At 38.8% G+C, this 25,482-nt stretch overlaps 4 protein-coding genes across 4 annotated transcripts in view; 2 read left to right on the forward strand and 2 right to left on the reverse strand.

The window, feature by feature from the left end:
• Window positions 1-678: 678 nt before the first annotated feature.
• LOC133480009 (tetraspanin-13-like) lies at window positions 679-4,788 on the reverse strand. Its single transcript, XM_061777630.1, has 6 exons — window positions 4,612-4,788; window positions 3,835-4,002; window positions 2,746-2,826; window positions 2,561-2,674; window positions 2,084-2,203; window positions 679-1,615 (listed from the first exon to the last, which is right to left on the reverse strand). Exons 1-6 carry the CDS (start codon window positions 4,672-4,674, stop codon window positions 1,541-1,543), a joined length of 621 nt encoding a protein of 206 aa, XP_061633614.1. The 5' UTR covers window positions 4,675-4,788; the 3' UTR covers window positions 679-1,540.
• A 721-nt stretch (window positions 4,789-5,509) lies between these two features.
• Window positions 5,510-14,178, forward strand: LOC133479572 (oxidized low-density lipoprotein receptor 1-like). The gene is made up of 8 exons (XM_061776735.1): window positions 5,510-5,805; window positions 7,120-7,197; window positions 7,328-7,408; window positions 8,891-8,998; window positions 9,606-9,800; window positions 11,924-12,093; window positions 12,623-12,744; window positions 13,346-14,178. Exons 1-8 carry the CDS (start codon window positions 5,760-5,762, stop codon window positions 13,503-13,505), a joined length of 960 nt encoding a protein of 319 aa, XP_061632719.1. The 5' UTR covers window positions 5,510-5,759; the 3' UTR covers window positions 13,506-14,178.
• Window positions 14,179-15,104: 926 nt separating this feature from the next.
• gpatch4 (G patch domain containing 4) lies at window positions 15,105-18,301 on the reverse strand. Its single transcript, XM_061777660.1, has 8 exons — window positions 18,176-18,301; window positions 17,887-17,965; window positions 17,726-17,799; window positions 17,530-17,622; window positions 16,649-16,771; window positions 16,463-16,575; window positions 16,055-16,105; window positions 15,105-15,971 (listed from the first exon to the last, which is right to left on the reverse strand). The coding sequence occupies exons 2-8, from the start codon at window positions 17,963-17,965 to the stop codon at window positions 15,455-15,457; spliced, it is 1,050 nt and encodes a 349-aa protein (XP_061633644.1). The 5' UTR covers window positions 18,176-18,301; the 3' UTR covers window positions 15,105-15,454.
• Window positions 18,302-19,431: 1,130 nt separating this feature from the next.
• pear1 (platelet endothelial aggregation receptor 1) overlaps window positions 19,432-25,482 on the forward strand; it is a 52,736-nt gene continuing 46,685 nt past the window's right edge. The window contains exon 1 of the mRNA XM_061775492.1: window positions 19,432-20,307. The gene's annotated coding sequence lies outside the window, so the exon portion shown is untranslated. The remainder of the gene's footprint in view (window positions 20,308-25,482) is intronic.

Genomic DNA, 25,482 nt, shown 5'->3' on the forward strand with positions numbered 1-25,482 from the left:
CCTGCGATTGGCTGGCAACCAGTTCAGGGTGTACCCCGCCTCATGCCCGATGATGGCTGGGATAGTCTCCAGCATGCCCACGACCCTAGTGAGGAGAAGCAGCTCAGAAAATGGATGGATGGAAATATACAATTTATTTTCTTGAAAATGTCCAACTTTAGTTCTTGTAAGATTCCGACTTTAATCTCAAAATTATTTTCAGCATGGCCTATGTAAATTTACAATGTGTTGCTCTGATAGCATTTTTGGGAACCTAATGGCATTAGTCTAGGTTAAGAAGCCAATATTCTTCTCCCCTTTCTCATATAGGATTTGATACACTTGCTGGTTTTATTACACAGTTGACATTTGAAAGTGCAAAACAGGTCAAACCACCTGCTCAACTTCCTGCTTGTCATCCTGTTGAGTCAGGTGAGCGCAACCTCTTGCCCCACTGAGCAGATGGCAAGATGGGTTGGAACTCACATGCGTGCGCGCGCACACACAGCCATCTTCAGCACTTTTACACGTAGTGTAACATTCCTATTGTTTGACATTTTCAATTCCATCGAAGTTTAAAACCAAATGATTTAAATTTTAACTTAATCTCTTCCAGAGTGACAGCCAAAGCTTTGGTTATCGCCCATCTGGCTTTAAAATACTATTTGTATAAGGTGTGTGTAAAAAAACAACTCCTCCTGCGAGGCAAGACAAGTTTATTGCTGAAGTCATTTGGAAGAACAAAAACGAAATATAGATTCAAACATGTTATCTTTATTCTAATCCACAAAATATTGAAAACCGAACTAAAAACAAATTGAAGCCATCTTGTATGTAATTTGTCAGCATGCTAACCAGCTAGCATAGTCACTAGACATTTACAATGAATTTTCTGCCACAGCGTATGATACTAAGGGAGTAGCAGTGTTGTTAGCCATTTAAGATGTGCACTTTAAAACAATGTGTCACAGCATCTTTGAAACTGATTTCAAAGGGCAATTGACACCTTTAGCTTAGACGGCTAACAGGAGGTAGCAGCTTGTCTTGCTTTAGCTAGAAACTATCAATGTAGCATCCTTAAAGCTAACTTGTCAACACTGTTGTTTGCTTAGTCACCTGAAGGAAAAAAAATGCTTGGGGGGGATTTTGTTTACATTGAAGCCTACATGCAAAGCTAGGCTAAGCAGCTTTTTTTGTGGTTTGGAGCACTGAAGCAACAACCAACTTATTAAAATATTTAACAGTGTGTAAAAATGTTTCCTGATGGTCTTAAAGGCGTAGTGACCCCAAAAATCCAACATTTGGGGCATTTCAAGCCTACATGCAAGGCTAGGCCACTGTTTCCGGCGTTTCTGAGTATTGATGGGCTCATAAACGTGAAAAAAAATTATTATACATGCTTTCAAATCAGATTGATTAGCATTTAATAGCCATTTAGACTGTAGCATCTTTTAAGCAAATTTACATATTTCGTAAATATCAAATCTCAATTACACAGGCAGGAAACAAATATGATTAGAGCAGTGCGATGTGTTATTCTCTTTAGAAAAAAATAAATAAATCATAGAAAGGCTCCAGGATTTGATCGGGGGTCTTTCATGTTTCTGTAGTGACGGGCCAGCCAAACACCAAGAATCTGCCATGGAAAGCAAAAATCAATAAGAAAATAAAAATAAAGTAGTATATTTCAGAATTTGACAAGTGAAAAGATGCACTAAGCAATGTAGTTTGACCCATCGTGCTAAACGTAAGTCTCCTTTCCCAAATTTGTATTTTTTCAAAAAAATTGTCTATCCTTCAACAAAAAAACTGGGAACCAAAAAACACATTTTGCCAAAAGTGGTACTAATCAGGTTTATGACACATTTAATCATTTTCACTATTAACTCTAAACCTTAAAATTGTACTTGAGAAATCTTCAATTTTAGTGAAACATGCCTCTAATCTTCTCCAAAAACAAAGTCCAATCATATTTGTATTTTCCAATATGTTTTTTTTTTTTTTGGGGGGGGGGGGGGGGCATTGTCTTTTCTGTATAACAACAGTAATAGTAACTAAAAGTCAAGAGCAAACAAAAAAAAAAAAGTAAACCACTCATATTGACCTCGGTAAAGCTGAAGAATAGTCCGATACCACCCACAAAGCGCAGCACTTCCCCAGCATACTTCTCGATTATTTCGGAGCATGTGGCACACGACAATGGCGGCTTCTTGTTAAAACAGCTCTAAAAAAGAAAGAGAAAAAAGGTGGGGTGCGGGGGGGGGGGGGGCAAAAAAGTACTATAATAAGAACAGAATACAAAGTCAATGGACCTACAAACTCATTCATTGCATTTTTAGTGTTACAAATGTACATGCAACTTCAGACAATGCCTGTGTTTTACAATTATTTCCATTTTGATTAGGTTCCACTGTAACGGTTTAACAGAATGTGCAGTATTGAAAGCTTTTATGGACTCATGTATAATCTCGGTCATGTTTTCTTTTGGTGAAAATTAATCTGAAATCCCGGCAAATTTTGGCGCCCAACCCTAAAAAGGGATGGCTTTGTACTCCCGGGGGTTCCGGATTGGTTCCCTTACGGCGGCGCAGGATCGGTTGTAGTCCACGTGGGAGAAGCCACAACAGTCCAGCGTCTTCTCCACGTCCGCCTGCATCGATTTGGACTTGTTCCAGCCCACCTCCAGGAGATGATTCTGTGAGGACATCAGGCAGTTTGTCAAGTCAGAATGTGCAGTGAGGGAACATAGTGGAGCGAAGGCCTTACCCGCTGGTTTTCATTGAGGGCCAGACAGGCACACGACACGGACAGTTGCACCATGAACACCAGGAACAGGATGATCATGTACTGCCATGTTAAAGAAACGGCGTAGACTGACAGAAATAAAGTACAAATGCTTGGTTACCGAGAGTCCAATGTTCAGCTCTCCCTACTGGGTATACAGTGGTGCCTTGAGATATGAGCGACCCGACTTCTAAGTTTTGAGAGACGAGCTGTCATTTGACCAATTGTTTTCTTTGACTTCCGAGCAAAACTGAGATACGAGCGCTGTATGTTGGAAGTAATATCGACTCAACTCACTTTAAGCAAACACAGCTTTGCCTTATGACAGTCCGTTAAGCCTAACGATAAACAATGCAAAACGCCATAGACAGACTAACAAAAAGCAGGTAGTGGGAAACGGGCATTTTTGCTACTCCCAAAGTCACATATCGTCAGCCTAATAGCATACTTAAGTCTTTTTTTAACGTTTTCAGAAAACATGTAAAACACCGATTTAACAAGAGTCCAGTTGCGTCGATTCAACCTTTGCAGCATTATGTTTTTATTGATATTGTGACAGTAAATTAAAAATGTCTTCGCCAATTATGCCAGTGGACTAACGATATTCTCTCCCCCCCCCCCCCCCGTTATTCACTGAAGAAATTGCCTGTTGGCCCTTTATGATCTCTGGCCTAAGCCCCATCTAATACAAAAGCATTGCTTTGGCAACATCTTGGCGCAAAGGATCTATGTTGGCATGACGGGAGCAGTTTCATTTCGACAGGCCGTAACCCTGTCTAATGGAAAAGTATTACTTTGGCCCCACCTTGTGGCATGTTGGTCCCAAGGAACTATGTTGAAGTGAGGGGAGAGCTTCATTTGGACAAGCCAATAAGCCATCTTATTGAAAGGTGACTCTTTGCCACCATCTTGTGGCATCTATAGGCAATTAGAAATCTTTGTATTTGTTATGTCGCTGAGTTGAATCAGTACTGTACTTCTACCAGTTTTTTTTATTTTTTTTTATATTAACTTAAGTATTTGTACTCAAGTACAAAGCGTACTTCTTTGCGGCAAAATGCAGAAGGATACGAAGAAGAGCAGCACCTGGTGGTGGTGCAAGGCGCCGCACAGCCCCACAAAGGCCACCAGCAGCAGAAAGATGCCCACGCAGATGACAGCCGCCACCACCCGGATGCTGGACACCAGGCCGAACCATTTTCCCCACGCCGCTACGCCCACCAGCAGCAGGCTCACTAACTGAGGTAACAACAACACATGATGTCATCGTTACACTTTTGTCACAATCATTAGAAATGTTGTCAAATGTAAATTTGTTTTGTTGTTGTTTCTCAAAAACGTCCAAAAGTGACTTAGGCATTTATGTTATTAAGCTAACAATTTATGAATGTTAAAAAAAAAAAGTTGTAAATTTATTTTACATATTAAAAAAAGGGGGAAAAAAGTATAATTAAAACACATTTTGCTCTTTCTTTGGGGGAAATTCAGTGTAAACTGTTTTAAATCGGAAATTCGTCACGATTTAAAAGTGCATATGGAAAAATTTGATTTTCGAAAATATGGATTACTACAGGAAGGCAGTTAAGAGTATTTAGATTTGGTTCATTGCCACTGGTCTGACTCAACACCAGACAATCAATTAAAACGTTCAATTAAAACGTTAAATTAAGTAAGAAAGGTTGCTCGTGATACCATATTTTACATTCCACCTTCAACTAAAACGGAGCAAATATGAATACGTGTAGAAAAGTGACATTCTAAACTTCGACGTAAGCTAAATACAAGTCAATGAAAACACGTGTAATGAAGATCATACATCATGGCGCATATAAAACGTACAGTACTTACCACGTAAAGTATATTGAGTGCGCAAAGGGAGTTTTTAGTGCAAACAAATCCTCCGCAAACCATCTCCGCCACTCGACAACTTCAGACGAATTTTGTTGTCTCGTCTTCACGCTTCACCTGTACCTGAACCTTCTGTTGTTGTTTTTTTAATTCCTGTAATCGTGTTCAGGTGTTTGCCATGTCACGTTTACACACATCCGCTTTGACGTCGACGCATAATTTTTTTTTTTTAATCATTATTATTATTTTTCAATAGACTCTTAAGGAGATGAACTCGTTTTGTCATGGTTTTAATGAATTTTCATCATTAATAAAATCATTTGAAAGCGTTTGGCTTTTTATGACGTCACTCGCAGGTTAGACAATTGAACTTTTGCGAGATGGCGACATCTGGTGGTTAAAATACATAACTGGCCGTTCAGGACGTGGTTGGCTCTTTAAAAATGTTGAAAATATACACGTTTAACATATTTATTAAATAAATGTAAGTATTTTCGTAGTTTTTGATCATATATATATATAAAACAACTCGAACATATTTAAATTTTTTATTGGATCTGAGGAACATTGTACAAAGCTTAATAATAATAATACTAAAACAGTAAATACAACAAAACTAATAAATATATGTCCAAAAGGGTCAATAAAGTCTATGGTTTTAACTGAGAATTATAGTAGAATTCAAGATAAAATTAAAAAATAAAATAAAAGCAAGAGAGCTGAAGTGCGATATGCAAAACGGATGAGTTCCTTTTAGGGATTTTTTTTAAAATGTTAGTTTTAATTTTATTTGAATGGGTAATGTTCATGTGGACTCACACAGACACATCCTCCAAAATGCTGATTGTATATTATTGAATTTATCTGCGTGAACTCATTTACAGGATTTCGAATGTATGACGTTTTCAGAGACGACCCCCACTCACCACCAGCCTGCCCAGAACACCGAATCAAACGTTGCATGTTTTGCTTCACGTCGTCCAAAAAAGAAGAGGAAGAAGAAAAAAGAAGAACTTAAAAGTTTTTACTCACACTTGAGTTTCATTTTTGGGCCACAAAGCTGCTCGTCCCTCCTAACGTTTACTAGCTGGGATTTACTCAAACCTTTTGCTGGATTAGTATTTTTTTTGTTTTTTTTGGGTGGAATTATGGCAGAGGAACTCAATTATGTGACAGTCAAATTCAACTCTCACCGTGAGTCGTTTACATTTTTGTTTTTATTAATTAAAGGTTTTGACGATGTAGGAATGTGTTTTTCTACATTTGTATTTCAAATACAAAGCATACATACTAACTCTGTCAGAGAGCTACTTGTGTTATATTAAAAGCTTCAATTGAATTCACATAACAAATCTCCACTCAAATGCAGGTTTTAGAGCCATTTGGAGGTTATTTTTCCCCGCAAAAATATGAACAGGAAGTCTGGATTTAGCGGTTATAACAATACAAAAATTAATTACTTTATCTCCTCATAAATGACTTGGAAATGAATAAATACTGGTACAGTGGTGCCCTGAGATACGAGTTTAACTTGTTCCGTGACCTCGCTCGCAAAACACTTGTATCTCAAATCACCAACTGGAAGATCGCAAATGCCATAATCTGTTCCAGCCCCAAGCCGCCAAATAAGAAAAACACAATTAAATGTAATGCAAAGCAATCAACCAGTTTTTGCTACATTAGTCGCTTCAATTCAATGGACTATGTGCTGCTCCTTCAGGTGTCAGTGCCATGGCCACCTGTGGGCAGTATAATACAGACATACGGATATACAGTCCAGAGGGACTGTCTTAGCTGCTCAGTAGGCCGCAGTAATATTAGCCGTAGTGTGCAGAGGATAAAGAATATACTGTATGCTTGTATTGTTTTATTATCTGTTTACATGTGCTGTTCCACCGTTTGTGTTATAACACTGTGACCCCCATGCGATTCGTTAGCCCCTTAATGGTGTTTTGCATTGTTTGTTAGCATTAAGCTAAACAGTCTTTCTTAAGAAAGCTACGTGGTCTTTTTAAATACATGTGTAATTCTTTTGCTGAGTTTGACAGTAAAGTTCAAATGGGAGTGGCATTTAACAGCTTGAAGCGTCTTTTTGGAACATTTGTTCACTATCTGCCAAACTGCTGCTTTTTGTGAAGTGAGTTGAGCTCACCGCCACCATACAGCGCTCGTATCTCGAGGTTTTGCTCACCAGTTAAATAGCAAAATTTGTCGGCTTGTATCTCGAAAAACTTGTAAGTCGGGTCACTCGTATCTCAAGGCGACACTATACAAATGTGTGTATGTGTAGTTATACGGTATATATTTTATTGAACTCATTTAAAATATTTGTTAATCAAATATATTTCAAAATGTATATGTTCGATATTTTCCATCCATTTTAGTATATTTTCTCATAACATAATTGGCATAAGAAGCCCAGCATTGGAGTTCAATGTGAGTTCACAATTTGGCAAGGACAACACACGATCAGGTCCAAATGAAAACAACGTGCGTTAATCTTTCCAGACCTGCCGAACAACGCCGTGGTCTACGAAGACGTGAGGAGCAAGGTGGACACGTGGGCACAGCAGCGCGTCACCCAAGGTTTCCGGAAGCTTCCCTACACCTTCTTGAAGGCTGCCATTCAGACTCCTTGTCCACCTGTTGGCAGTGCTTTGACTAGTTGTCATTTAAAAACTGACACATTTACCAACACAAGAAAATGTCTTTCCAGAGAAGTGCGGCGAAGTGGAGGAAATCTACGATGACGTGAGGACCAAGGAGTTACCTTGCAGTCTGCCTCACATGTTCCAAGGTTCTTGACTTTTTTTTTTCCCAAGGTTACTTCAAGTGAAAAAACAATCATTTATTCCCAACAATGTATTGTGTTTACTTGGTCCTGTTTCTCTTGGCTGAACTGCTTCCATTATGGTAAAGTGAATGTTAGATTTTATTTTGTCCAATCATATTACAACCTTTGTGTCGCCATGTCAACCTAATCTTCCCAAGGGCCTTCACAATTAGTAGTGCTGGCCCATGAAACTTCAAGTAGATTAGCAGTGGGACTGTTTCTTTAACGTATCACATTTCAAATTCTTCTTCATCAACGATGTCAGCATTTTTCCTTCCTCTGATCGGTTGGTCATGGCAAAACTATTCTACCAAAACACATCTGTCGCGATCTGCACACATGAATACATTTTATAATCAGTATATCTAGTGAGCATGATGTATTTTATTGAAATGTTTTATGGTTTTGTCATGCTATTAGATAAATATGAATTCTGAATGATGTATGTGGTGCAGTTGCACACTGTTTTCCTAACAACACTTCTAATGGAATACTCCATCCATCCATCCATTTTCTGAGCCGCTTCTCCTCACTAGGGTCGCGGGAGTGCTGGAGCCTATCCGAGCTATCATCGGGCAGGAGGCGGGGTACACCCTGAACTGGTTGCCAGCCAATCGCAGGGCACATACAAACAAACAACATTCGCACTCACATTCACACCTACGGGCAATTTAGAGTCCCCAATTAATGCATGTTTTTGGGATGTGGGAGGAAACCGGAGTGCCCGGAGAAAACCCACGCAGGCACGGGGAGAACATGCAAACTCCACACAGGCGGGACTGGGGATTGAACCCCGCTCCTCAGAACTGTGAGGCTGACGCTCTAACCAGTCGGCCACCGTGCCGCCTGGAATACTCTTAAGTGCCAAAAAAAGTCAAATAGCCGAACGTGCTAGTTTAGTCTAAGTCAGGCGATTTTAAAGGCCCATTTTCCTCAATTTCTGGTCGCCTTGTTGTTTTCTTTGGGAATTAGTGTTGTAAACGTGTCGAGTGGGGCCTTTGATGCTTGATGAACTGATGAAAAAGCCAAACACGCCAAGGTTAACTCTTTGAATAAATTCTGGTGAGGTGCGCTGCCGTCTTGCAAAACGTGAAAGACTTTGGCAATTCAAACTCTTGACGTTTTGGCCTATTTTCCCCCTCGATTTGTCATTTTCTTTACACTTGTTAGAAAACTGCAAGTTGTGCAAAAAAGTAGTGAAACATTGAACAGTTGGACACGTAGATTCAAAAGTAAACACAAGGTAAAATTAAGTTCACCTGTAAAGATTACAGTGCATTTTAGGTTCATCCTGAAATTTCCATATCACCAAATTTTTGGGAGTAGTCAATAAAGGTTTGGAAAAACAGTGCTTAAAAAGGTCGTTCTTCTTCTTTGTTGCTCAAATATTAATTTTAATGGTTGGACTGTCAATGATTTAGATTTTTGTTTTTGCTTTCCCACTAGAAAACGTGTCGAAAGTGTCGCGCCACATACCTGCCACCCTGGCAGTGGCCACTCTGGGTGTCCTTTGCGTCATCCTCATATCTGTCATCATCGCCCTCACCCTGCACCGTAAGTACGCCTCTGTTTTTTCGTCCTACTTAAATAATTTTTAATTGGCAATCCAAAACCAAAAAAATGAAAAATGACTGATTATTTTTCTTTAGGCTCAGATGCAAAAGAAAATGGACTGAATTTGATTTTCAAATGTAATTGGTCGGATCTATCTAACATTTTTATGTAGTCACCGTCTCGTTGTTGTCAGAAAAATGGCTGTTGACTATAACTGTGATGAAACATTTTCCTCAACAAACTTAATACTGATTCAGTGATTCTTCCACATACCAGTAGAGGGAGACTGTGTACCACACTTGGAGAATAACTGCTCTAACTAGTACATATTTGTCCTTGTCCGTCATCTGGACTGATTGTGGCAGCTAACAAGCTAACATAGATTTACTATAATGCGCCTTACCAAACTTGTGGGTCACGTAAACCTGTCTCTAGATTTTAAATTTAAATACGAAAAAAAATCTGACTTTTTTTCATTTTTTTTTGCATCAGATTTTACACAAACAAAACAGTCACGTTTAATTTATTTATTGAATTTTTGATGGCCCATTAAAAATGTAAAGAAGAAATGATACACATGGTCAGTAAAGTAGTTTTCCTGCTCCAGTGAACGTTGTCACCGCCGAGCAACGCCGGCAGAACGTCAACCTGACGGCTCAGAACGAGCACGTGCGGGCCGAGCTGGAGCTATTGCGGGAACGAGCTCAGGTGCTGAGTTCGGAGCGGGACCAGCTCAACTGGACCATGGGCATGGTCCTCCAGTACGACAGTTTCCCCGTCATCACCTACTGTCCGCAAAGAGGTGAGCACGCACACCAGGACATCGGCATGAAATATGTTTACAAACAGGTTACCATGGCGATGCCATTAAAGCTCCTTCATTAATTAATTGGGAAATTTATCATTAAAAAAATAACTGAGATTATTATGTTATAATAATTAATATTAGTATTTAATTATTACAACGAAAACATAAAACAATATTATATCATATATTTTATCTTGTATAAAATTTCAACATAATTGTTCGTTTTTATTATTTTACAAGCACTACAATATAAAATGTGTAAATATAATTATAATTTAACACTTTTTAATAAAACATGTTTGAAATTTATTACAATTCATTACATATACATTTTACATTAAAATATTATTTAATATTTTGGTATTTTAAAATTATAATTAATATTATTATAAAATGTTTTATTAAAATATATTTTATTATGACAGTAAATAGTATATATGTTTATATTAAAATGATTATTACTCAATTTATTTGTAAATTATAATAAATATCATAACAATATCTTTATTAAAGTATAAGTTTAGGAGATACATCCAGCCATTCATCCATTCATCATCTGTACCACTTTATCCTCACAAGGGTCGCAGGCGTGTTGGAGCCTATCCCAGCTAACTTCGGGCGAGAGGCGGGCTACACCCTGAACTGGTCGCCAGCCAATCGCAGGGCACATATAAACAAACAACCATTCGCGCACACATTCACACCTAAGGGGAATTTAGAGTCGTCAATCAACCTACCATGCATGTTTTTGGAATGTGGGAGGAAACCGGAGTGCCCGGAGAAAACTTAAGAGATACATATATAATCATATTAAAGTAATAATTATTCAATTTTTCTGTATTTGTAAATTAAAATAAATAATATATATAGCCGGCACGGTGTTTGACTGGTTAGCACATCTGCCTCACAGTTCTGGGAACCGGGATTCGAATCCCGGCCCCGCCTGTGTGGAGTTTGCATGTTATCCCCGTGCCTGGGTGGGTTTTCTCCGTGCACTCCGGTTTCCTCCCACATCCCAAAAACATGCGTCGTAGGTTGACTGAAGACTCTAAATTGCCCATAGGTGTGAATGTGAGTGCGAATGGTTGTTTGTTTATATGTGACCCTAGTGAGGAGAAGCGGCTCAGAAAAGGAGCCGCTTGTCCTCACTAGGGTCGCGGGCGTGCTGGAGTCTATCCCACCTATCATCGGGCAGGAGGCGGGGTACACCCTGAACCAATCGCAGAGCACATATAAACAAACAACCATTCGCACTCACATTCACACCTACGGGCAATTTAGAGTTGTCAATCAACCTAGCATACATGTTTTTGGGATGTGGGAGGAAACCGGAGTGCACGGAGAAAACCCACGCATGCACGGGGAGAACATGCAAACTCCACACAGGCGGGGCCGGGGATTGAACCCTAGTCCTCAGAACTGTGAGGCAGACGCTCTAACCAGTCGACCACCGTGCCGCCATATATATATATATATATATATATATATATATATATATATATATATATATATATATATATATATATATATATATATATATATATATATATATATATATATATATATATATATATATATATATATATATATATATATATATTTTTTTTTTTAATTTATTTATTTATTTTTTTTGGGGGGGGATTGCTACCATCATCACCAGTTTGTCAGTCTGTACCTGGAAGTCACACAGGATCTTGGCCTGGTTGTTCTCAAGTACCTTTGGTGGTGTCACATTAATTTAATGATTTATACACACATATACTGTATCAGTCTGTCTGGCCCGTCCATCCATCGATCCATCCATCTATTTGACAGATGCCGGTCATTGCCCTGACTGATCATGGTGACTAACAAGCTAACATAGCATTAATAATGCTCGTTACCAAAACACCCACCAATGAATTATTAAATCAAACTCCGTCCATTTTTAAATTTTTTATTTTTCCTCTGAGCCTAAAATTGAAACGTGTTTTTTTTCTATTTTTGAAAATAAATATATTTTTTTATATTTAACAAAATAATCCTGTCACTTTTTTTGTATTTAGATTTTGGATTGCCAATTTAAAAATGAAAAGAATGAAGGAGCCATGGATTTTGTGTTTGCGTTTTTTTTTTAGTTTTAAGCCTGTGCAAGCCGTGCATGGATGACTGGCTGCTGTTCGGCTCCAAGTGTTACTTGTTTGTGCACTCACCTTACTCCAGCAGTTGGAAGGACTGGCAGGACAGTGTTGATGACTGCAGGTGGAAGAATGCACACCTGCTGCTCATTGAAAGCCAGGAAGAACAGGTGAACATAACAGTACTATAATACATTATTTTCAATGACAGGGGTTTTAGTACACATCCCTGTGGGACGCTGTACAAATCAAATCAATTCTAATTTTATCGTGCTCATTAGCTAACAAGTTAGATCGTGACGTAAGTAGCTTACGAGAAGACTTGGCAAGTCAAATTTAGCTGACAAGCTAACAAACTAAGTAGCTAATTAGAAAGCTCAGCAAGCCGAATCTAGCACAGTAGCTCGCGGGTTAAGTAGCTTACTAGAAAACATGGCTTGAGTCCGATCTACCTGGTTAGCTTGCAAGCTAAGTAGTTATCTACTGTACAAAGCTTGGCAAGCTAAATCTAGCTCAGTACCTAATAGCTTGGGTCTCAAGCTAAGTTGAGCAAAGTAGCAAACTAGAAAACATGGCAAGCCAAATATAGCCCAGTAGGTAGCAGGTACACTAAAACAGCTTTCCATAGCGTTGACTTTAATGTGATACTGCTGACTGATGAATACTGTATATTTAGTGTTATTTTTGTGGTTGATTCAGGAGTTCATCACAAAACACACGAGGTACTACCAAGACGACAAGCACGGCTACTGGATAGGCCTAAAAAAGACCGAACTCTCGGAGAACTGGAAGTGGAACGATGGACGCAACCTCACTCTGGCGTGAGCAAACAAACACCAAAATCACAACAAAACTAGGCAGTACCAAATCAGCCCGGTTGTTAGCTGGTCATCTTTCAAGCTAAATTAAGCTAAGTAGGAACTAGGAAGCATTGAAAAGCAAATCTATCTCAGTGACTAGCTGGGGAATCCAACTCAAGAGCTGCCTGGTTAGTTTACAACCTAAGTAGCTCATGAGAAAGCTGTAAAGCTAAATTTAGCTCAGTATCTACTGTTTAGCTTGCAAGCTAAGTTGAGCTAACTAGAAAGCTAGCAAGCCAACTCTAACTCAGTAGCTAGCTGGTAAATGTAACTCAGTTGCTAGCTGGTTAGCTTTCAAGCTAAGTCGCTCATGAGAACGCTCTCAAGCTATATCTAGCGCCGCAGCTAGCGGCTTAGCTCGCAGGCTAAGCTGGGCTAACGCTAAAGCTCTTAAGCTAAATCTAGCCCAGTAGCTAGACAACATAATAAACACTCTTGGAAGACCAATAAACCAAATAAATTGGTTAAATATTTGCCTGAAGCAAAGTATCAAATAGGTCCACCTACACCATTAGCCAACGTGCAGTGATGTCTAACGAACTCCATTTTGTGTGGTGTTAAGGTTCTGGAGAGATGAAATCTATTACATCAAAAACCGCTGCGCTATGACGTCAAAGTCGCAGACATCAACGTCGCTGGACAACTGGAGAATAGAATATTGCAACATGAAGAACAGATTTATCTGTGAAACCAATGTCTTCACCAAACTTGATCTACACTAATACATCACTTTCATACAAAACAAATACACACCCAATCTGTCTGTGAAGCTAGCTGTGATAGGTAAGTGTAGCCAACAAGAATGCTCGCAAGACAACTCGAGGTGCCTCGTGAGCACTCAGGCTAAGTATAGCACAGGAACTATCTGGTTAGCTAACTTGCCAAACCTCGCTTAATACCGAGCTGGTTCCAAGGTAAGTAGTTGGTAAGTTGAGGTAAATAGCTCATGAGAAGACTCTCAAGGTAAACTTAGCAAAATCCTAAATAATAATATAAATTGTAGCTAGCGAGCTAAGTAGCCAACAAGAAAAATTGGCAAACCAAATCTAGTTTAGTAATATCTGATTTAAGTAGCTAACTAGAAACATCTCGTTCAGTAGCTAGCTGGTTAGCTCATGAGCGGAGTAGATAGCTTGGCAAGTCGTAGCTAGCTGGCTAGTGAGAAAGCTTTCAAGCTAAATCTGGTTCAGTAGCTAGCAGTCAAGTAGCGCACTAGCGAGCTTGGCAATTCAAAACTAGCACAGTAGCTAGCTGGTTAAGTAGCAAACTAGACAATTGGGCAAGCCAAATTTAGCTTAATAGCTAAGTAACTACAAAACATCCATGCACAGTCTGCCTTTGCGCCATGTCATCGTTTAATTTAACGAATGTAAACTAAAATACCCTGAAGGCATCTGTGAGAATAAAGTATCCTGATACTACTGTGTACTCACAATTTTTTGCTTGTTTGGGTGTCAACTGTGGAAGAATTCAGATACTACGGTATTTAGTGGTTTAAATAGACAAGATTCCCATTTAATGTGCATATTTTCTTTTTGTGTGGCAAAAATAAATCACATTTCAGGTCAATATTCTGTACATTGATACGGCCTGCCAACCATTTCAAATATCCGTTGCATTAATTTACTTGTTTTATCCAAATATTTGTTTATTAAAATCGATTTACGTTATGAATTTTTTAATTGTATCAAATCAAATATTTGGTTGTTTTATTGTAATGATATTTAAAAATAATACAATTCGTAAAATGTTTAACATTTTATATTATTAAAAGTTTAATTAATATTAAATTATCCATACATTACAAATTGATTTATTATGAAGTATTATTTTAATATATGAAATAAATTAAAATACATCGGACCCCAGCTGTTGGCAGGGGACAGGGACTGTGCCGGATCATGGATAGCGAAACTCCACAAATAATTTTAATTGCAGTTAATTTAAAAATAATAATACCAATAACTGCAGGATTGAGTAAAAAACAAACAAAAAAACAAAAGGCGGATCAGATTTTTTTTAAAAAATGCATATAAACTGGGGTTTCCGCAAATGTAGGGTAGGTTCCAGAAAAGTCAGTGAATAGGTGAATTTGCGAATTTTCAGGGGTAAAAAAACGTATGCATTTGAATATATAGTTGAACCTTTCCCCCCCCCTTTTTTTAAACCCGATCTACAAATAACCAGGCCCATCTGTCCCTTAAAAAAATAAAAATAAATAAAAATCAAATGGCCCTTGAGCACAAAAGTTTGCCCAGCCATAATTTCGACACTACGGACTTCACTACTGCCTCTAGGAGACATATACTAATGGAAGCAAATTTTAAAAATGTATTCATTTATTTTCAGTCATTTAAAAGAATTCATAGGCAATAAATTCAAAATGGGGTTCAACAGAATTTAAGCACAGTTTGTCTTGTTGTTAGTCGGTAAGCTTCCAGTGACATGCTAATTACATTATCATCTGCAAGGTAAATAATGATTTCATATGTAATTGATATTTAACTGTTTGGTTTACTCATATCACACTGAGTGTGTCACTTTACGGTCGATTTCTCGTTCTATTGTCAAAACGAGGCTGAAGATGATCGGACGGACTTAAACGCCCATCAAAGAAATCAGTTATGCATTTATTGGCAGATAGCCTTCAGTCACTATAGAACAACAAAAGTTAGTCTTTGGACTTTTTCTTCTTCTTTGGTGGAGGATGTGGTTGTGCTTCCTCGCTGATGTTTGAGTCCTTTTTCCTTTTCTTCTTGACTTGATGTTCGGAAACGAGTGGCTGTGATTCTCCGTGGTTACTCTGCTCTTCTTCTACTGCAACTTGCTGCTCTTTCTTCTTTTTCTTCTTCTCCAGAAACGGAGTGGTGTCAAGCTCTGAACTTTTAAACTCTGCCTTTTTCTTCTTCTGCTTCCTCTTGTGGGCTGCGTCACCGTTTTCTACGCATCTCACTTCCTCCTCCTTCTCGTTGCTCCTTTTCTTTTTCTTCTTTTTGAGCTTGACGTCAGAAGGTTCTGAAAGAGCATCGTTTAGTTCTTCAGTCTTCTCCTTGGATATCTTCTTTATTTTTAGCTCGTCGTCTTCCCGCCTGACAAGGGTCTTCTTTCCGTATTTGGCCATGAAGTCAGCCTCCTGCTGCTCTAGCCGGGCTAGCTTAGCGCTCATGTTCAAGCCATGTCTGGCTCCTCTGAAAAAACAAAAGAACAGAAAACAAAATAAGCATCTAAAATATATTGAGTCCTAAAGATGTGTTTCTACTAACGGACTGACTTGTGGGCAGTGCGTCCTCCACAAGCCTTCATGAGGTCACAATCAGACAGCCTGGAAAGAATCAGAAACATGTCAAAAGCATTAATGAGTCCCCGAGTTTTTAATTCTGTTGATTTATCTTTGATACAACACTTTATGCTTCAATTCCTCTGATGAACATAAGAATTAAAACATTCAGATTAAAAATTGAATTGTTTTTCCTAATGCTTTGACTCTTATGCTCTAAAATAGAGTTAAAGCAAATGTGTTAAAAACAATTTTTTTTTTTGCAATTAATGCAAATTAGAATATTTTGACATTTTAATGGTGCTGGTTTACATACTGCAAGCAAACATTGAATACTGAACATTTTCAATGCTTTAATTCTGCTGGTTTACATAAGAATCAAAGCAAAAAACAAGTTCTGACTTGGTGGTGGAGGATAGATCCAGTTCGAGATCTTTCTCCTGGTCCGAGCTGCTGCTGCTGCTGCTGTCGACTGTTGGCTCTGGATGCTCCTGACCAGACAGCAGAGTGGCCGACTGAAAACAAGAAACATTAAATCGACACGTCTTTATTCTGGAACTCTTGCTGGAAAACCTTCAATCATTTCACCTTGACAAAGCATCCATAGAGTTTGGCTTTAGCCAGCGAGGCCTTTCTGGGCTTCTTGTTAGAAATCATGCCTCCGTCGCCTTCTTCGCCGTCCTCAGGCATCTTCTTTAGCGAAATCCCATCCTGAATAAAACATAAGAGAGCAATCATAACATCTTATGAAGGCAAGTTTAACAATGCTAACAGCTAAAATGCTAATAAACCACTTGGAACCACGATGTTGATTTGGAAACATCTTGTGGACAGACGGCAATGAGCTAAAGCCTACTGAAGTTGAATGCTAACAGTTGGTACGCTAACATATAGCAAGATAACCTGAATACAGAAACGTCATCAAAATTTTACATCTTCGTACAGAAACTATTTCTAATAAGAATGGATCAAATGCTAACGTGCTAACGGTTTGTACCATGACACAGAAGGATAGCAACCTGAAGACACAAAGTTTTTGCCCACAGTTGTCTACTATTTCTAATAAGAATTGAGCAAATGCTAATATGCTAACAATCGGTATGCTTACATATAGCAAGATAGCAACCCGAATACAGCAACTGTTAAATTGATGCACTTAACATCTTTGCCCACAATAAGAGATTAGAATTGATAACACGCAACAGTTGGTATACCAACAATGAGCTACACAAGAACGTCAAACAGCTGACAACGATGAGTATACAACTTGTTAACTTTTAATATGCAGCCAGTTAACTTCTGTTTACACTTTTATCACTAAAAAAAAAAGCTACTGTACACTTACTAAGGCTTTTATACAATAGCAGTCCCCCCAAATGGAAAATTTTGACATTTTGACCCTGCGACAGACCTTTTCTATTTACATTATGTCCTATGTTTTTTTTTTGTTTTTTTTTAATACCACCAACCTGATGGGACTCCACCTCCAGGCTGGACGAGGCCTTATTAAAGACGTGATCCCACCAGTGGAAGGTGAACTGCTCTCCTTCCTTGTGGCCCACCTGACAACACACAAAATGTCAGCCGTCACTGGACGCGCGCACGCACACGCACGCGCACGCACACACACACACACACACACACACACACACACACACATCTCACCCCGCTTTTGTTAGATTTCACTTTGACCTTGATGGCTTCAGATATGCCATTCTCATTCCGACCCAGTCCTTTGCCTAAGCATCAATAACAACATAATAAACATGTCAGGTTCCAGTGGTCGTGATATGATGAATAACAAGAGCCAGTAGACAACATCTGACCATGTTTCCACCCGTGACGCTTCAGCTGCTGCTCGGCAAACCTCAAGCCGTGGCCCTTTTCTTGGACAACGTCCGCCATCTGAATGCGGGAAGGTTAGTTAATATGTTTTCATTGATATTTGACTGGGAAAACACCACAACGAAGACGAACGTCTCGTAACAACAATACAATGGAAATATTTTTAACGCGATATTTGATCAAAAATATTAGTGCTATAGTGTCCAGTTAAAACCGCAAACATATTAGCGCCGCGTTTCATTCAAAATGAGATAAAAACCAAGTTGGAACCTTTAGAGAAGTGTGTCACGCTGCTTTAGCAGGAGGCTGACATGACACCGGAAATACGTCACATCCCATGCCCCATTGTGTACTTTTGTGCACAGATATGAAGAGAAACTATACGACACTAACCAACGTGCCTACGTAGCGGCCATATTTGCATGGGCGACTTTCCTATCAAAGGCAATGCATGGACATTGAAATCAAATCGTAACTTGTGCAATTCTCAACTGATTTTCATGAGGTTTACTTTTTTTTGTCAGTGTCAAAGCGTGTGCCATCAACTTTGAATTTGAAAAAAAAAAAAAAAAAAACTCCCAAAAATATTTATTACCTGTAAAACATTATCCCAGGTCGCTTGTCGTAATGTTCCTTGTGCGCAACCGAATGCAGCACAATGTACCTGCATCCTTGTTCTTTCTATTTCTATATTATATTATTACCAATATTACCCAAAATGTATTAATGTCTGAGCTTTCCAAATTTCTGTAAATGCATGTTAGGTATGCACACGAACGCTAGATAGCAGCATTGATCACTAAACACGTTAATTTGTATTGACGTTGCCTAAAACAGAGGAGTAGCATTTTATTTTCTCGACGCAGTTTGTAAGTACAGTGACGGGCGGTACATTTGGTCCCTGGGCCTTCAGTGGGGATTTACTCCATTTAATCCACCTCATAATACCATCACAATCACGTCAATGCAATTATGCAAATATCAGTATCAGTATGCAATATAACAGCAGTAAACGGTGCCACCTAAATCATCTGCAGCAGTTCAGAACCAATAATTATCAAATAACATGACAAAAACGTAAATAAAATACAAATAAAAACAAGCAAATATAAATATACAAATACACACAGAGACTGAAATCTGATTGGACAAAACAAAACAACAAAATAAAACAAACTGTTACATCCACATGCACGTACTGGAAGCACTGCAGCCAAAAGAAACTAATAGACTTGGGAATATATTTCATGGAACAAATATTAGAATTTGCTCCACAAGGATGTCCTCCGCCTTCCGCATGCATGCATGCATACATGCATACATGCGTACATGAGGTCTTAATCTGCAAGGAGGAGAAGACAAGCAACACAGCAGCTGCTTATCAAGGCCGACCTCCTGTTTTAGGGAGGAAAGATGTCCAGCTGTTGTCGGGAAGCTCACTGACTGACTGGATGACTGTCGGTCTCACTGGAGCTGCTCAACACACAGCTGACAGTCACGTAAGTATGTGAGAGACACACACACACATGCACATGTGTTTTGAATAAGAAGGATATCACTCTCTAATATTGTACGTGATAAAAACATACTGTAATGACACAATTAAGTAGAATGTAAAGATTTGCACAGTTTTTGCCACGTTTTTGTTGTTGTTGTTGTTGCTTTGATTCAGTGGATATTGCGGTGCTCCTTCTGGTATGTCCGACTTGGCTACCTGGGGGTAGTAAAATACAGACATATGGATATACACAGTGCCAGTCAAAACATCTCAGTGAGCCGCAGTAATATTAGTCGTTCTTCGCAAAGAATGTATGCATGTGAGTATTGTGATATTGTCTGTCTACATGTGTTGCGCCACCATTTGTGTTCAAATTTCCATTGCTTCCAAGCTATTTGTTGGCCCATCTATGGCATTTTGCATTAAGATAAACGGACTTTCTTAAAGCAAAGCTGTCTGCCTGCCTCTATCTATCTATCTATCTATCTATCTATCTATCTATCTATCTATCTATCTATCTATCTATCTATCTATCTATCTATCTATCTATCTATCTATCTATCTATCTGTCTAAAGTACATCTAAAAAGAGTAAAAACAACCATCTCTCCTCCCTTCTCCTTCCCTCTGTCACAGTTTTTCCATTTTGCGAGTTCTTGACGACCCTCCCCCCGTTTTCCTTTTTTCTTTTTTCTTTTTGGATGCCACACGAGTCTTTCCTCTTTTTCTTCTCACAAAGTCCACCGGACCCTCTTTTTGCAACATCTCAACGCAACCTGTGGATCAACTTTTTATTATTAAAAAGGTGACATTTTATGTTTTGTTAATTTTCTTTGGGGGGTCTTTGGAGACTTTGGAGTGCAGTCGTACCCGGACGGGACCACCAGGCAACAAGCAGCGGGGAGGTGAGGACACGAAATACTTTTTATGACTTGGTGGGATGGCACTGGCTGTCAAAAAAGATAATGATGCTCCACTTTTAACTGACCGTGGCACAGAGGTAGTGATTTAACAATGTTTCATTTTTTTGTGCTTGTAGTTTGCATCACACTGAGAGCTGTGCCTAATATTTTGGTTATTTAATTTCTCGAGAAGACTCTGATGTTTTGGATCTCATTGGATTCTGCAGGTGTGCCTAATATTGTGACCATTGTGTGTAGGTAACAAAATATGAAAAACTAAAACCACTACAGTATGATTACATTTTAATTATACCACTAGTATGCGTAATTTTGACTGTTGCAATGTAGTAATGATAATGTATTACTGCTGGATGTGCATCCATACGTTTATATGTAAACCTCCTGTCATTTTGCAGGTCGAATTGACCCGTTGAAAACTTTACAAATCTAGAAATAATATTTTAGATAATTCGACAGACAGACAGACAGGCAGATAGACAGATACTTTAAACATCTTGTGAGGGAAATGAAATTGTCACAGCAGCAATATTCACACATGTCCATTTGTATTAATAATATAGAAAAAAACAACTAAGTAAAAACAAATACAAAGAGTAGAACTGAAGCGGAATTAACTGACGTTTTAACCCAGTTGAAAGAAAAAGAAAATCAGAAGATTTAAATGTTGCATGTTGGTTGGCATGTGGTAAGTTATAAATATAGTTTAATTATGCCACAGTAATAGTTGTACAGTGTGTGGGAAATGGGAAGCATAATATTTACATTCATACATATTTATTTGCAGTGATATATAATGATGAATTATAATACACCTAACTGTATGAACATTTTGGTATGCATAATATGTATGCTTTAACAGTTCCATTGCACATGAAACTTGAAATAAATTATTGGTGTTAAAATGATGACATGTAAATGTTTTAATCGTATGCAGTAAGTCGAGGTACCACTGCATTCAGTAGTCGTGTTTGAACAATAAGTGGAAATTGGCAGGTAGAAATATTGAGAAAATAACATAAAGAAAACATACAAAGCTATGGATGTTTGATTTGACCACTGTTGGGCCGAGGGTCATCGCTAGTGTAGCGATTCACATAGCTGGAATTCCCGGAGCTGGCCAGGATCAATTCCTACTCAACGCCACTTTGATTGACAGCTGATCACCGTTCACTCGCAGTCATCTGGCCACAAGATAAGCAGTATAGAAAATGGATGCTCTTTGGGATGAAGCCGGAAAATGTCTGCGATTGTTTGCCAGGTTGTTCATCATCACCTATGGACAACCTGACATAATCGTGATCCTGTGGAAGTTCACATCACATCACATAAAAAAAAAAATAATAATAATTTAAAAAAAGCAATTTAATATCTTTGTAGAAAGCTCGGTCGAGCTGTAAAAGGTTTAAATCCAGCCTGTTAGCACGGCCTGTCTTATATAATGTGATGCTTTGTAGAATCCAAAAGAATACAAAAAAAAATAGATTAAATAAAATAGTAATAGAACCAAAGTAAAATAATCAGAACAACTTTCATCTGTTTTTTGTTTTTTTTACATTTTATAAAACTTACCAATTTGACCCGCATTATAAAAGGATGCGACAAGTAACCTTTGAACTTTCCTAATTGTCATACAGGTTTAAAGAAAACTAAAAACATTTTATGGCTCAAACATATGCTAAGGCATGAGAAAGATTCTGAACAATGTAGCGTCCACTTTTCCAGGTCATATAAGCACCTGTTTTTGATTGCTGGTTAACAGTTGAGCAGGGTGTGGTTTTAGCGCATTCACCGGACACGCCCACAGTATTCGAGAGCAGTGACAATGACTTCATTTTACACCATTTTGAAGCCTTATTTTGTATACTTGACTTTTTTTTTTTTTTTTTTTTTAAATAATTCAAATTTGGCAAGGTTGTTAACAACACCCGTTTTTTGTGGTGTGTCCAATTTAGAAGACATTGTTATTTTCACTCTACAGGAAGTTAAAAGATGGGAAATGTTGCTGCATGCTTTGAATGAGGAAAAGTAGCACCACCTGGTGGAAAAGTTGAAACATAAAGGATTGTGCTGCTCTCTCTTGGGATCCATGTAACATTTCAAACTACTATCGTCAATGCTTTTCAATGTGACGTTTTTGGTCACTAGGAACAAATGTGTTATTTTTTTATTTTTTTTGTGGGTGTGTGTTGCGTTGCCTTTTTTTTTACTTTTTAAAGAGGGTCAAGGGGCCTTACATAAGCCAGCCCCTCACTCTGCTCCATGTGTGCGCATCATAAATGTGAAAGAGGAGCCAGCAAGAGGCACAGAGACAACAGACTCCTTGTACTGTGGTGAGGGTCTTTCCTGGACTTGCTTATGTTGGCGTACGAGTGTGTATACGTGTGTGTGTGTGTTGTAGCCACACTGCAGACAATGCTCGTTAAAACTATCTGAAATGTGACACGTAAAATAAGCAAGAAATTAGAAGGCCCCAAAATGACGCCAACGCCGAAATGCAAAGTGGCTTAAGTTTGTGTTGTGGATTTTGCATAAATCATATGTCTTGCAGTTATTGCTGCGCTTTTTTTTTTTTTACGGTGTGGTGCTGACTTGCCTTTTTTGCATGTGAAAAACCAAGTCCCAAGTCCACAGTATGTCATGCTTGGCAGCATGCGCACGTGAACCGAGGGAACTTTTGCTGTTTTTCTTGAGCTTTTCTTCTCCCTCCTCTTCCTCTTCTTCTTCATCCTCCCACCAGCTGCGTTCTGCTCCCTGTCGTCCATCTCGCTTTTATGAGAGCGCACGTGTTTCGATGCCGTCTTCCAGGTCCACTTCTCAAAGATAAACTTCGTTTGGCCGGCGTGACTGATGATGTCCATTTGTTTTGCAAAAAAAGCTGAAAAACCAGAAAGTCATGTGCAAAGCAAAACACACAGAATAAATCAAACTAAGGGTTTGATGTCTCAGTTGACTACGTGCAAGTTGCATTTATCATTTGCTGCCCTCGAATCCTCATCAGTAGTTCCAGTTACATTCACGAGGCGCTTAACTTACGTGAAAAAGTTACTTGATGGTCAATCATAAATTCTTAAAAAAATTTCTTTATGCGGGAGGATAATAAACATGAAGAACATACACAATCCATTTAGATGCAGAGAATGAAAAAAGTTTGCTTTTGCAAATATGCTAATTTTAACCGACATTGTCTGTTTTATTTTGATTGATAATTTTTTTTTAAATTAAGTTATTTCATTATGATTTCTTTGGTATTTTATTTGTAATATAAATTTTTATATTAGTATGTGTATTTTTAATTATTCGTTTGATTATTTATTATGTGATTTTACCACACAATTATTACATTTTATGTTATTTTTCTATTTAGCTATTTATTATACAATCTTTAGTTATCATATCATTCTTTGGCACATTTTATATATTGAAAAGGAACACGACGCAGTAATAACTCATCTGGCCCTACCCCTTGTTCTCCATATAATTTAGATTTATCCATCCCTCCATTTTCTGAGCGGCTTCTCCTCACTAGGGTCGCGGGCGTGCTGGAGCCTATCCCAGCTGTCATCGGGCAGCAGGCGGGGTACACCCTGAACTGGTTGCCAGCCAATCGCAGGGCACATACAAACAAACAACCATTCGCACTCACAGTCACTACGGGCGATTTAGAGTCTCCAATTAATGCATGTTTTTGGGATGTGGGAGGAAACCGGAGTGCCCGGAGAAAACCCACACAGTCACGGGGAGAACATGCAAACTCCACACAGGTGGGCCGGGGATTGAACCCCGGTCCTCAGAACTGTGAGGCTGACGCTCTAACCAGTCGACCACCGTGCCGCCTAATTTTGATTTATGCCATGTTAATACAATAGTAGGTTATTCATACTGTTATACAATGTATCCCCCCAAAAATGTGTTATTATCATGATCCATGTCACAACGCTATTGTTTGAAAAAAAATATTTATATTTTCCCGGACAAGATTTTGGGCTGGATAATTTCTTTTGTAAACTCACAATGTTTAGCAATACATGCTTATCAGTGGCCAGCATGTAACATTGCAGATCTCTTTGCTTTTACACTTCTAAATATTTTGTAAAGAAATTCAATATTTCTCTAACTGTAATGCTTCATTAAAAAAAAAAAAATCACATGTAACAAAAGTAAAGCAATTGAAATACGCTGACAATGACATTTCCCAGTGCTTAAGTGACAGTCACTGTGGTTTTTAATTGCCAAATAATCCAAATTAAAATTTCCCATCACTCACACACGCCTCAGTTTTTCCTCCACTTTTTGTTCTTCTTGTAAAGATTACGACCCCTCCAAGCGTTGCCCCTGACTGTGTCCTTTTCCCAGGATTTCCTGTGTGTGTGTGTGGCTCTGTTACCCCCTGTCGCCCTCACTGGACCCCCACCACTTCCTGTTGTGTGCTGCTCAACACTGTGTTTGTGGCGCATGCAGCAGACACATCGCCAAAGATGAAAACAGCCTCGCTCCCACTAATCTGTGCATCCAACATCAGTGCTGCTCTGCTTAGTTTTTGGCTTTGGCATGATAGTGCTTACTTTTAATCAGCCTGGCCACGGCTTGGCTTGAAAAGAGCGGATCTTCGCCCATCCTAGGTGCCAGCTCATGGGCGGAGAAACTCTGTGTGGGGTTGGGATTATGTAAATTGGCCCAATTGTGACATCACAATCTATCAGAATTCAGAAGGGATGCTCACAACTATGTGTATATAGTTAATTTTCCATTACATGTCCACTTTAAAGTAAAATACAGCGCCTCCTGTGGGCGATGGAAACTACAGCAGTCTTGTGACAAACAAAAAACAGGGGAGGGGTTAACCTTGGGGGGAGCACACGTGGCTCTTTTGCTTTTTGGAGTGGAGAAAATGAGCTTTTTGGCTTCCAGATTCTTACTCAATGGGCCCCATCTGGACAGAGATGGAAAAAAAAAAGTGAGTTTTTCGGGGCTCTGAAGTGATCAGCGTAATAAGTTTCAGCTTCACCAGACACGGGCCGCGTAGCAGATGCCAGAGTTGGTGCGCTAAATCAACGGGCCCCAACGTTGAGCAATTTTACTGGCCCAGGCTGGACTTCCTGTAAATGGTGATTGAAAAAAAAGAAACGAGTAAGGTGAGCTCACGATGCAAACTGCTCC

This window comes from Phyllopteryx taeniolatus, chromosome 6 (assembly GCF_024500385.1).
Source record: "Phyllopteryx taeniolatus isolate TA_2022b chromosome 6, UOR_Ptae_1.2, whole genome shotgun sequence".
Lineage (NCBI taxonomy): Eukaryota > Metazoa > Chordata > Actinopteri > Syngnathiformes > Syngnathidae > Phyllopteryx > Phyllopteryx taeniolatus.